At 40.1% G+C, this 12,943-nt stretch overlaps 1 protein-coding gene across 1 annotated transcript; it reads left to right on the forward strand.

Moving 5' to 3' along the window:
• Positions 1 to 686: 686 nt before the first annotated feature.
• On the forward strand, positions 687 to 12,108 carry LOC121343766 (protein-glutamine gamma-glutamyltransferase E-like). The gene is made up of 13 exons (XM_041419230.1): positions 687 to 772; positions 2,530 to 2,697; positions 3,003 to 3,236; positions 3,792 to 3,910; positions 4,397 to 4,525; positions 5,434 to 5,611; positions 5,770 to 5,905; positions 6,774 to 6,877; positions 7,344 to 7,589; positions 8,589 to 8,894; positions 9,559 to 9,716; positions 9,924 to 10,057; positions 11,813 to 12,108. Exons 1-13 carry the CDS (start codon positions 763 to 765, stop codon positions 11,958 to 11,960), a joined length of 2,070 nt encoding a protein of 689 aa, XP_041275164.1. The 5' UTR covers positions 687 to 762; the 3' UTR covers positions 11,961 to 12,108.
• The last annotated feature ends 835 nt before the right edge of the window (positions 12,109 to 12,943 follow it).

Genomic DNA, 12,943 nt, shown 5'->3' on the forward strand with positions numbered 1-12,943 from the left:
GTCAGAGATGTATTATGAAAAATAGTAGAGCACCAGCTGAAAGCAATGATAGATATTTTATCACAAGTCACAAATATACTTTACCTGTTGTCACTCTAGTGCGTCATGCAAATATGGCATGGAGTGCTTGTCTATTGAACAGGGTTAAACAGAAATTATGTGATAAATGAAAAATTGGTTCTTTTAATTTGGCCCTGATTGGAGCTGGGGCAGAGACAATAGCTTGGTCATTGTTTTGCAATTACTACAATGCAGGGAAGGGAAAAAAGCAGCTCCAAAACAATCAATTTAGGGAATTAATTTAAAGAAAAAGTCCCTGTAAGTATTGCTCATGGAGTATTTAAAATTAAAAATAGTGTTTTGCAAGAAGGAGTTATGCTGTTCCTAGAACTTTAGCAGTACAACAGAAAGAAAAGCAGCTAAATGCTAAAGTTCTTATAATTTTAAATATATAAAGAAACTCTTAACAAGTGCCCAGACTGTTAGAAATAAATATTGTCCAAGCTTCAGATGTTAGGTTGCAAGGAAACAAGATGAGGATGTGAGGACTGAGAGAGGAAAAAAATGAATGAAAAATGAATCCTCAAGCCCCACTGGTCAGATCAAGGCTGGGGGCAAAGACAGCTACTCGAGCTCCACCCCAGAGGAAATATTGCAAACTGAGTTTAAAGAAGTGAAAGGCACCAAAGGAAGTCATTCCTTGAGCCAGCAGAAGTGCAGGAAGCCTTTCAGAGGAAGCTTCAGGGGACACACTGATCAGATATGGGCCAAGGTGAGCAAGGGGAAAGCCCATCCTGGGATGCTCTTTGTTACCTTCTTACATCCATACTTCATGTGCAGCTCTGTCATGGACACTGAGAGGTCGCTACTTCTCTAAGGAGTTTTGATCCAAGAGAAAAAAAAGTAAGAGAAAATTCTTCCATTGAGAGTCAGAAGGATTTTCACAGGAATTGCATTTTTTTCTTTATTGTGTGCATGGGAAAAGCAAGCTTGTCAGAATGAGATTTGGCAGCACAGGTATTTAACTGACACAAAAATGCTGTATTTTGCAAATAGGAAGGGAAAACCTGCGGCTATTTGGAGTTTTCAAAAAAGTGCAAATGACAGACTGCCAGATCTGACATAAGAGAAAGAAGCAAAGCAGAACTTTGGGAATGTATAATTGCAAAGGCTGAGGAAGGCTACACTGAGCAGAAAAGGCTGAAACCTGAGGCTGAGACAGAGAGGATACAAAAAATTGGGGGGGCTTGGGAGTTTTTTTGGAAGATTCTTTGTTGCTGTGGTGGGGTTTTTTTCTCACATGCTAATATTTATAGATATGCAAACAGAGCAGTTTAATAATGATTATAAAGGGTCTCATGTTGCTTTTCCAACTCCTGCTTTTCTAAAGGCAAAACTCCCTGAGCCCTCAGCTCATTGTACAATAGATGTGCTTCATTGCTAAGTTTCTGAGGATTTTTTTTAATAGTAGGTATGTTCCTCAAAAAATCATCCGTGTTTCTCGCCTCAATCATGTAAAAAACCCACATTCCTCTACATTTGGACAGTGACTGCATTGCTAAAACTACCAATGTAGTTATTTCAAGGCTCGTATGAACTTGATAAATTTAAGATCACGCTGTAAAAAAATCTTTCCATTAAGAAATCTGGTTGAATGTAAGATGATGATTTTTTTCCTCAATAATGGCACAGGGTAACAATTTTCCACTCCTAAGCACCACACTCTTACTCTTTCCTATCTCCCTCTTCACAGGTGAAGAAAAAAATCTTTTCATTCTGTACTTCTGCACTTCATTTACACCATCAAGCCATCCCCTACTAGGAATCCCTCCACAGGCACCAATGATCTCAGAGCCAAGCCAGTCTTGGATCTTTATTCTCTGGCCTCTGACTGAAGCCACAGTTCTCATGCAAGAGCATTCCAAAGCATATTTTAGGAGTGCTCTCTCTCCAATTCTGCCATCTCTCCCACTGCCAAATGACAGCCCAGTGGCCACCAACATGTTCCTGTTAGGTGCTTCCAACAGTGGCAGCTGTGTGACACATAATGGGGCTAGAGGCCACATCGTGGCTTAAAATTAACAGGGTTTCTCAGCTCAGTCAGGTTGCTTTATTTCTCATTCAGAGGCAGCAAGGCTGTGCCTCTCTTAGGGTGACACCTTCTCAAAATGGAAGAATTAATAGAGTTCAGACAGATTTTTATCTAAGTAACTCATAAATATTCAATTCTCTCAGGTTTCTCTCCTCTTGCATGCCTTTCTGATTTTAATTTAGTACAGGGTATATCTTTAGTACCCTGTATACTACTGCTTCTATATTTAATTGTGCAAATAACCTCTAACAGCCTATGCAAGATGGAGTCTCTTAAAAAAAAAAAATGCTCACATATAAATTATTTCTAATTTTGGTGGAAGCCTCACATGGATACCAGTTGCTTGTAGGACGTATTAAGCAATTCTTCAGAGTGTTTCTGCTCCTTCCTCTTTGGATGTACCCTCAAGCTTTTTTGCTCATCTCATTTTTTCATAGCTGCAACGCAGCCAAGTACAGACTGGCACCTGAAAGAAAATGCAAGAGAACACCACACAAGTAAATTTTCCAGTGAAGAACTGATTGTGAGGAGAGGACAGGCTTTCACTCTCACCTTCAATGGAACAGAACGGCCTGAGCAAAACTTAATATTTGTTGCAGAAACAGGTATGGCCCCCAGCTTCTTTCACAGGGACAGTAATGCTGCCTCAGGACATTCTTCTGGCCCAATATGCACTACAGAGCAGCAAGAGAATATCTCAGAGCCAATGTGCTCATTCACACAGTGTGAGCTGTTTGTTGTATTACTCCTACCCAGCCAGCAGCCACAGCTTCCTTCAGTTGCCAATATATGGCACAAGTTCACCTGAGGGGAGGGTTGGGAGGTTACATCCCTGCCGTGTTCGTTGATGACCAAATCTCTATTTCAGCATGGCATGGAAAAAAAAATAATTATTTGTTTTTCTTGAAAGGTCCAAAACCCTCAAAGACGACCAAGACCCTGGCCACATTTGATATCTCCAGCACAGCGAGCAAGGAGGGCTGGAGTGCAGTTCTGCAGTCCAGCAGCTCCAACTCTGTGAGCATCTCCATTTCCAGCCCACACAATGCTGTCATTGGACGTTACAGGCTGAGTGTTCAAAGTGGCAGCTCCTCTCCACAAAGTCTTGGCACTTTTGTTTTGCTTTTTAACCCTTGGTCTTCAGGTATGAATATGTTGAATTTCCTCTAAAGAGCTATGTTGCTTTTAGCTTCATTAATATTTGCAGCTTTTCCATTTGATCCGCACTTTAATATAGCAGCGGAAAATTGACAACAGAATGGATCAGTGACCAAAAAGAAGAGTCAAACAGTTTCTTAGGGTCTTCTGGTACACAGAATCTGCCCTGTAGCATGTACATATTGGAGAGCTCATTGCTCTAAAAGATAAGGTTCTGCTTTTGACAGAGCTTCCCTGTTTCTGCACAAGTTTAGAAGAGTGTGTCTGGCCTCTGTAGAACCAATAAAAGAGTCATATTTACCATTTTCTCACAGATTTGGCAGTGTCACACCTCCATCTTCACTCAGACACCTCCCACCCCTTTCTCTAATTGTAGATCCCGAGTTTCACAATCTGTTTATAGCACCAAGAACATCAAAGGGTGGATATCTGCAAGCACCCTTATAGATCAAGAGAGATCTTGCCTTATACAGCAAGACTCCTGAGGTTTTGTTTTATTTTGCCTGTTGTATTTGTACATCTCCCTGGTTTGGTTTTTCAGGTGATGATGTGTTCATGCCTAACGAGGCTGAGTGTGAGGAATATGTGCTAGAAGAGTTTGGCATCATTTTTGCAGGCAATAAAAATCATATCAGCAGCTTTGGATGGAACTTTGGCCAGGTAAATGTAGCACTGAAACACCAGACATTGTTTTTCTGTTAACTGGGTCATTTGCTTTTTCCAGTTCATTGCATACATCTCTGAAGAGCAGGACTCTGGTGTTGCAATCAGCACTTGTGCCAAGCTCTGTTTCACTGATCAATATGAGGATTTGTAATTTACTATTCCTTGTTCTGCCTTGGAAGAGCAGCCAGTAGAAATAATATTAATTAATATCTTTGCTTAGACTATGTAGCCTTAACTTAGTAAAGTACTGTAGCAATGCTGAGAGGCCTCAAGTCCACAGATTCCCAAGTTTTTAAAAGCTCTGTGAGTTTTGATATTCAGAGTTTGTTGTGGCCACATTTTTACAAGGTAATGCCTGGCTGAGCTCTGCAGCACTTCAATCAGTGATTGAAAAACCCCATTCAACATTAATATGGCTGTCTGCATCCTGATTTTCAGTAATCTGTGTTTTCAAAACACTGACTTCTTTCTGTGCCACAGTTTCAAGGAGACATCCTCAATATTTGCCTGTCCATAATGGATCGAAGCCTGTACTACCGTCAGGATCCTGTCACTGACGTGTCTCACCGGCACGACCCCAGGTACCTGGGCCGTGTTCTCAGTGCCATGGTAAGCAACAGCTTCACTAACTGCAAGTGTCCTTTAAAAGTACTCAGGGAAAGTAAATATGAAGCCACTTCATAGAGAATTTTAGGCCACTGTCTGTATGGTGAAGTATGGGCCTACATGGTCATCTGATCTGAACCCACTAGGTTTATCCCCTCTGGGATACTTCTGATACTTGTCACTTTGACATCCAGTAGTCACACTGAAAATATAAGACAGGGGTGGCTGAGGCATCAGTTCATTGCAGGTCTTCAGTTCAGCCATCCATTTGAAGTGGAGCTACTGGGTACTAGATCAGCTCAGCCATGGATTTGCCAGGCTGGTTTGAAACTCTCCAGGTAAGGAGGGTTTGTGGCCTCTGTGGGTGACCAGTCCAGAGCTGCCCTACCCTCCTAATCAGGAATTTGTCTCTTATATCAAATATGATTTTCCCAAGCTACAGCTTTCTGCTGTTGCCTCTTGCTATATAAAAGAGAAAGGTGGATTAGAACACACATTCAAGTGGTTGTAAGCTGGTTTTACACCATCCCCACCCTCCTTAACCAGACAGAACTAGGACAGTGCCCTCAACTTCTCCCTGGAGATTGTGTGCTGCAGGACCCCTGACCATCTTGCAGCCCTCCCTCCTGGCTCCTCGTCAGTGTCTCAACATCCCTTTGAACTGAGAGACCCAAAACTGGAGACAGGACTCCTGGGGCAGCATTGCTAGGGATAACTAAAGGGGGTTAACAACTTCCCTCAACCTCCTGGTCACACTTTCCCCAGAGCATCCTACTGTGAGCTTTCCCTTTTTGATGAGAGAGCACTACTGGCTCAAATTCAATATGGCATTTGCTGTAACTCCTAGGCCTTTCAGACAGGTTGTAAACTCTTAATTTACCTCATCATAAATTTAGTGAATATCTTCTCAGGTCAACGCCAATGATGACCAAGGGGTGGTGCTAGGAAACTGGAGTGGAAAATACGAGGGTGGTAAAAATCCCAGCAGCTGGACAGGAAGTGGTGAAATCCTGCAAAGTTGGAAGAAATCAGGATTCAAACCTGTTAAATATGGACAATGTTGGGTTTTTGCAGCAGTACTGACTACAGGTATGTTTTATGTCACACACATGACTGACATTGCACAGATTCCATTAAAAGAAGCACTAATATTACTTCCTATATGGAAGCCTTTGAAGACATTACCATGCTATATGAAACCTGCAGAAATATTGCTTTCTGACTGTGGCTTTCTCTTCACTCTTTAGTGCTTAGATGTCTGGGGATTCCCACTCGTACAATTACAAACTTCAGTTCTGCCCATGATGCAGATGGAAATCTGCGTGTGGATGAGTTTTATGATGCAGATGGAAATCATTTGGAGAGGGGAGCTGACAGCGTGTGGTAAGCCTCAATATTTAATAGTAGAGCTTATCAATGTCTACAGTGTCTCCAGAGCATAGACTCTAATGACAAATACTTTATCTTAAGAATTGCCTTAAAAACTACTACACACACAGAGTGGATCAATAAAAAATACTACAGAATAATGCTACAAGACTTGGTGTTTTCACTCTTTCTCAGTTAAACAAAGAACTATCACACTAATTACAACAGCTAGTTGAAGCAAGGGCAGGCAAAATTACAGTTATGATGCTACAGATGGCTGAAAATGTGCAATATTGCACTACACGTATCAAACAGTGGCAACTTAACCTAGTTTGAAACTATTCTTCAGAACCAGTTCACGTTAAACTGTAGAAGTTCAACAGAACCGGCTGTCTTGCAGTGGCATCATTTGCACTGAAAGTAATTTAACTGCTACCTCTATTAAGCATCAAATGCAGTTCAAACAAGCTTGCATTCAGCCAAGAGCAGAAGTAGTCCCTCAGTTTCTGTCTTGTTTACTCCCCTTCTTGTTCTGGACCCTTTCTATCCACATGTGACGTGTAGAACTGTAGCATTCTGCCTAAAGCTAAAACTAAGGAAGTGCATGGGCTTAAAGGTTTTGGAGAAGAATAGGCTAAAGGCATTCTGTATAATTTCACAAATTTGTTTTCTGCCCTTGAACATTTATGGTTTTTTCTACAATGCAATTTTCAGCATCTTTCTAGTTAATGTAGTGAGGGTCAGGGTAGAAGTGGTGAGTCTCAGATAAGAACTGTGCAAATAAAGGCATTTAATCCATGTAACTAAGATGGCTGATTAAAGGAGGTGGACAGGAATCCATAAATACATATTAGTAGCTCACTAAGTTCATTCTTGCACACAGGAATTTCCATGTCTGGAATGAAAGTTGGTTCACACGCAACGACTTGGGCCCCTCGTACAGCGGATGGCAAGTTCTGGATGCAACTCCCCAAGAAGAAAGTGGAGGTACACAAATTTTATTTCAGTAGTAATGCTGAAAATTTATAAAGTCAGTCACTTTTAGAGAGAAGGAAAAAAAGTAAAAGCATTGTAAAATGCAATTTGTCAGCCTGTTCAGAAATAGTTGCAGAAGAAAATACTTCATTGGTTGCATTAGAAAAGCTTCAGATCATCTGTGGATGCCAAGAAAGAAACTAGAATTCCAGGAGCAGTTTTTACAGCAATTCCTATATTTCCAATGCACATATCAAATGCTATTAAAAATTAAGGGAAAATATAAAATAGATCAAGTGTACTTTCAGAATAAACACAAGATACATTGATGAGTGACCTTGTATGAGGGTTTATGTGAATGAAAGGGCTTGAATGGGACAGCAGCACAGGGCAGTTGAGGAGTCAGTGATAAATATCTGTCTAGTAATCTGCTTACTGTCAAAGACTATGCCTAAATTCCTTTTCCTTGATGCTGTAGGAATTTATCAGTGTGGTCCTGCCTCACGGCATGCCATCAAAGAAGGAGAAGTAGAACTGGACTACGACGGCCCATTTGTGTTTGCAGAAGTGAATGCTGACTGTATGTACTGGAATTATGACTCTGCAACTGGAAAGAAAACTTTGATATTCTCTAAGTCTACAGAAATTGGTGCCTCCATCAGTACAAAGGCAGTTGGTAGAGATGCTCGTGTAGATGTCACCAGGGATTATAAATATGAGGAAGGTAAGTAAAACCACTGGTTCTTCTGGTCACATAGCTGCTTCATTCCCAAAAATATATAACTTTTCAGTTAGGAGTCTCTTAATGTATTTATAAAGTAGGAGCAGAATTTATACTTGATTTATTCAAGTTATTTACACAAAAGGGAAGAAAAGGTATTGAGTGAAAAAAATAAACAACTCCCTTGCCCTTTCTGATATGGAGCTGCTTTTTGGGACCTAAATAAGTCAAGTCCAAGTATCTCCAAAGTGATTCACTGTTCCATAAAGTGTTAAATTTATAAATAGATAGTTAAATAGTTAAATAGATAAAGTGTTCACTGTTCCATCTGCCTATTGCTGACATGCACTGTCTGCCTCTGCTCAGTGAGAATTATACTACAGCCCAAATATTTGTCTGTAGCATAAAAGGTCTGTTGCAGAAACCTGAGCTAAATCAGCACTTAGGCCCAGGAAGAGCAACTCTTTCAAAGGGTGCAAGAGCACAGCACCTTCTCAGGCCTTCAGGTCTGATCATCCCCGTGTTATGTTTCTTTTTTTCCTTTGCTTATGAGCAGCTTCTGCTTTTGTTAAACTGTCATTACCTCAATCCACAAGGCTTCTCCCCTCCTATGGAAAAAGGGAGTGAGGGGCTGGGTGGATTGTTTGTTGCCAGCCAGACTCAACCCACCCCACAGTGCCATCAGCCTTCCCCAACATTTGGGCCTTTCTCTGTGCTACCAAATAAGAATTCACATTTCTAAATGTTATTGCCATAAAAAGGGATAGAAATGGGAAAAGAGAAACTTTAGACTTAAGACTTTGTATTTAAAAAAATGTTATTAGAAGGAGAATGATGTTACTGACTGCAGATGCAGAAAATGAGGTATGGCTGTGGAAAACAGAGGATTTGTTTATCTCTAAGAACAGACATTATGTCCTGGCTAGCTTCTCTCTAGCAGCCATGTAAAATAAGAGATGCATGTTAACTGTTGAGGATAATTTTCATGGTTCTCCCTGACAGGCTCTGCAAAAGAACGAGAAATATTTAAAAAAGCCCGTAAGAAGCTAGGACTTGAGGATAAATTTGATCCTACAGCACCAAAACAGGAGGAAGTTGAACAGAAGCCTGACATCTCAGGAAAATTCAAGGTGGCTGGCTCTTTAGAAGTTGGCAAAGACCTCAACCTACTTCTGGTTCTTGAAAATTTGCAGTCTGATGCTAAGACTGTAAATGTAAATATGACTGCATGGAGTACTCTGTATACCAGAAGACGAGTTAATCAGATCTGGAAGGACTCCATATCTGTCACTCTGGCCCCAAAGGAAGGTAATTTTTCAAATACCTTTTAATCATAATGGTTATATCTGTAAAAGGGCAATGGAGGCTGCTCAGCTTGGGGGGAAAAGCTCTAACAAACTGCAATCCTAAATCCCTGGGTAGAAAAGACTGAGAAAAGTATTACATTACACATAAATTAACGAGGCATGTTTCACACTATCATCTCCCCAAGTGCTTTTCACATTTTGGAAAATGTTACCATTAGGAGCCTGGGATAAGAGATATGTCAGCATCTCCAACATGAAGTGAAAGGTCATTGAATCACAACTGATGCTGTCTTGTACTAATCTTAGGCTTCAAGTCATTAGCGAGAAGCAGAAATAATAATTCATTTCTTTAATATGTAATTTCACTTCTGGAAAGGCACCAGTAAACTCCTTAAACTCCAGCTGTTGCATCTTTCAGAGCAATAGGGGGGAAAAGAAGCCAGGCAATACAGTAGTAGTGAATGGAAAAGGGATAACATTAAAGAAATCACTATCTATCTAAAGGAAACTGATAGATTTGCATTAATTAACTAATTTTGGCAGTGATGGCTGAAGACCCTCCTAGTCCTAGTCACAGCATAAAAGGAAAATACTAATGTTAGATTTTAAGCTCCGTGGGCTTATAAAGTCATGTACCAATTCCTTTTATTTTTTTTCCCTTCTAGAGAAACAATTTCCCATTAAGATAAAGTATCCTGAATACCAGCAGCAGTTAACTACAGACAAAACAATCCAGGTCACAGCTTTATGTCATGTAGAAGATGGGCTTCAAGTGCTTGTGAAAAGAAACATCATCCTGGACAATCCTGCCATTGACATACAGGTAAATTCCCTTTGTTGTAACTTCAGTGGCAGAGAAAAGGGAAAGTGAGTTGCACTTTCTTCCCTGAAACAAATGCTGCGCTCACATTCAAAAATTCTGCCAGAGTTCATCACAGCCACTCATAATAGCTCCTCTTTTGATGCCTGAAAAGGCTCAGCTAGAAAAGAGCACTGAGAACCTGGCCTCACCAGCATTTTCTTTGCACAGGTGCTTGGTGAAGCAAAAGTGAATAAAGAGGTGTTAGTGGAGGTGGCATTTACCAATCCTATCGATGAGGAGGTGAAGGACTGCGTGCTGCAGGTGGAGGGCAGTGACCTGCTCCAGGGGATCCTGGAGCTAAGGTGAGTACCAGAAACATCTCCTGCTATCAAACGAGAATGTGGGCATGGATGAGTTGGAACTGAACTGTGGATGAGGCATCATTTTCTTCTAGCTGTAACCTGGGAGGCACAGGTTATGAGCACACAGTGATGAACCAGCTCTTCATCTAGGCTGGGCTTTGGCTCCATGGTTTGGGAGGTCAAATAATTGCTGTCATAATTGGACAGAACTTGTTTTCCTGCCTATCTAGCAGGACCACACACTTCCAGAGAAAAAATTCATGCTTACCCAAGCTGTAAATGTTGCTGAGGCTGTCTGTCCTGCTGTAGGCCAGAGAGGTTGCACCTTCTTGTTGTGATCAAAGGCCAACAATAGGATACATGGCTATTTCTGTCCACACTTACCCAAAATACAACATATATCAACCAGGATCTTTTTGTCACTTTATTAAATGGACTGCAGCTGCCAATCTGGGTGCACAGCATTGTAAACAAATTTTATTTATATCCAACAGACAGAAATACATGTAAAAAGCAGATACAGCAGTGTCTCAGCTTTGGGGAAAAAAATTAGCACTGCTTAGACACAGGTTGTGATCTCAAAGGGTGGGACCTCCGAAAAGCACAAAGCCAGGTCTGCTCCATGCTCAGCTTTTCCAGACACAGCAGATCACAGTTTGAGGAGGATAGTTTTTGCAGAATAGACTAAACCATGAAAGCAGCTTTTTCCAAAATGAGAGCTACTGGCACGCTAATTTTCAAGTTCTACTTTCAGAACTCTACAAAATAATTATCTTAGGAGATTAATAAACAGTGTCAAGAAACTATTTGATGATGTTGAGATAGTGATTGAGAAGACTGGAATAAAATACCTTTTTTTTTTTTTTTTTTTTACTGCAGATTCCAATTTCCTATTATCTGCTTTGGTGATTTTGTAACTTTTCCCGCCCTTTCCCTTCAGTATTTCATAATTGAAATGGAAAGATTAAATTTTCAAGTTCATTTTGTACAGACAAGAAATTGCACAAAAATTTCAACATATCGTCACAAATGAAGTTATTTCTGGAAAATACCTGGGATATGGGAACATGGTCTTTAGCTGAATGCACAGACAAACACAAACAAACAAACATAGCAACTTAACATTGCCATTTGCACTTGAGCAATTAGGAATGGTTCATCCCATCATTCATAAGCTCTCCTGAGGGAATTTACCAGCCTCCTGTTGTCTAGCCCACACAATTTTATCCTCAGGCAAGACAAGACAATATGTCAGGGTAAGGGAAAAACATTAACAAGTTTCCAAGAGTTACAAAACACACTGGTGTAAAACATTTTAACTTCCATTCATAATTTCCTGCTCTGTAAACACTGAGGTTTCCTTGGTGCTATACTCCATTCTAATTCAAGAGCTGGTATTAACATTCTGCATGGTCTCTGATTATTATTTTGCAATGATTCAGTGATGTGTTTTACACCCTCTGTTCTGCATGAAATCTTAGATCTCATATATTATTATGTCCCCCTTTGTGGGCTTATCTGGGTTACTGCATAATGAATTTGTGAGAGCCTTTAATGTATGGATTTGAGTCTTTAAATACTTATCAGATAGTTAAGCCATGTGTGATCTTTTCATGGCCATCTTACTTTGAAGTGATAAGAGTTCTTACTCTTATCACTTCAAAGTAGGTGGAAGATGATTAGTAAAGAAACTGAAGCATGATGCATAAGCCTGTTTTCAACTTATATTTTCCCTCTGTTTCCTTTTTTTTTTAGCATACCACCACTGAAAGCCAGTGAGAAATCCAGTACCAAGTTTAAACTTATCCCTTCTGAGGCAGGTCCCAAACATCTACTTGTTAATTTCTCCTGTGATAAATTTGCAGATATCAAGACCTTTAAGATGGTAAATGTAATTAATTAACATGAAGATATGCAAGGAGTGGTCTGTGTGTATAAACTGAACAAAATGTGACAACAATCTTGTATAGAAAACAATGAGATAATCAGCAAAACAAATCTTCACTTCCTCTGATAAAGGGTCACCAATATCATATCATTGCAATTTTACATTGTAATTTTAAATAAACTGAGGAGTGGTTGATTGTTCATTTACTGTTGTGAATATCCATGTTATTAAAAAGAACATTTTACCTTCTACTTAGAGACTCTTTGACTTATGTCTGGCTTTCTTAGTAATGAATTCCTCTTGGCTCCAGATGCCTCTGCACACACATTCATAAACACATTGTTACTTATTGAAAGCCTTATGCAGTGGACTTCCAAACACTTCCAAAGTGTTTCTCCTTACTGTGATACTACAGCATAGTGAGGATGACTTACACGATTTATGTCATTTAGTTTTGTCTTCTTTGCTACAAACTGTCCTGAGTGTTTCCTTTTTTTTTTTTTTTTTTTTTTTTTTTGGGAAGTCACAGTGACCAAATGAGGCATAGGAAATGTTCAACAGGAATTTGGGTGGTGTCCAATTTAAGAGCCATTCAACAAACACTCGGGGGTAATTGCCCAGCTCAGCATACATATTTTGTATATATTTTAGATTGTTGATATTTTGCACTTGCTGAAGGTCTTCTTTGCGAATAAAAGGCAGGGTAATCTTAAGTCTGAGGGTATTTTCACTTGAGAAGAGTTAGGAATTCTTCACTATAGGGGATGTGTCAGGAAGTCAGCTCATAGATTTGAGTTTAGTAAATCAAACTTCAACCCTTTATGGGAGACTGGTACAAGCTAAATGATGGGTTCCAGTGGAGTAGGTGTAGCCCAGAGAGTGACTTGGTTTATGACAGCTATGACAGTAGCTGTGTAACAGCAAGTGAGGCTCTGGCTGAAAATGGCTGTGTAGGTAAAGTGGACGGAAAGACAAGCTGCTGCTCTGGCACTGTTGGG

The sequence above is a fragment of the Onychostruthus taczanowskii genome, unplaced genomic scaffold, assembly GCF_017590055.1.
Source record: "Onychostruthus taczanowskii isolate IOZ18803 unplaced genomic scaffold, ASM1759005v1 scaffold60, whole genome shotgun sequence".
NCBI lineage: Eukaryota > Metazoa > Chordata > Aves > Passeriformes > Passeridae > Onychostruthus > Onychostruthus taczanowskii.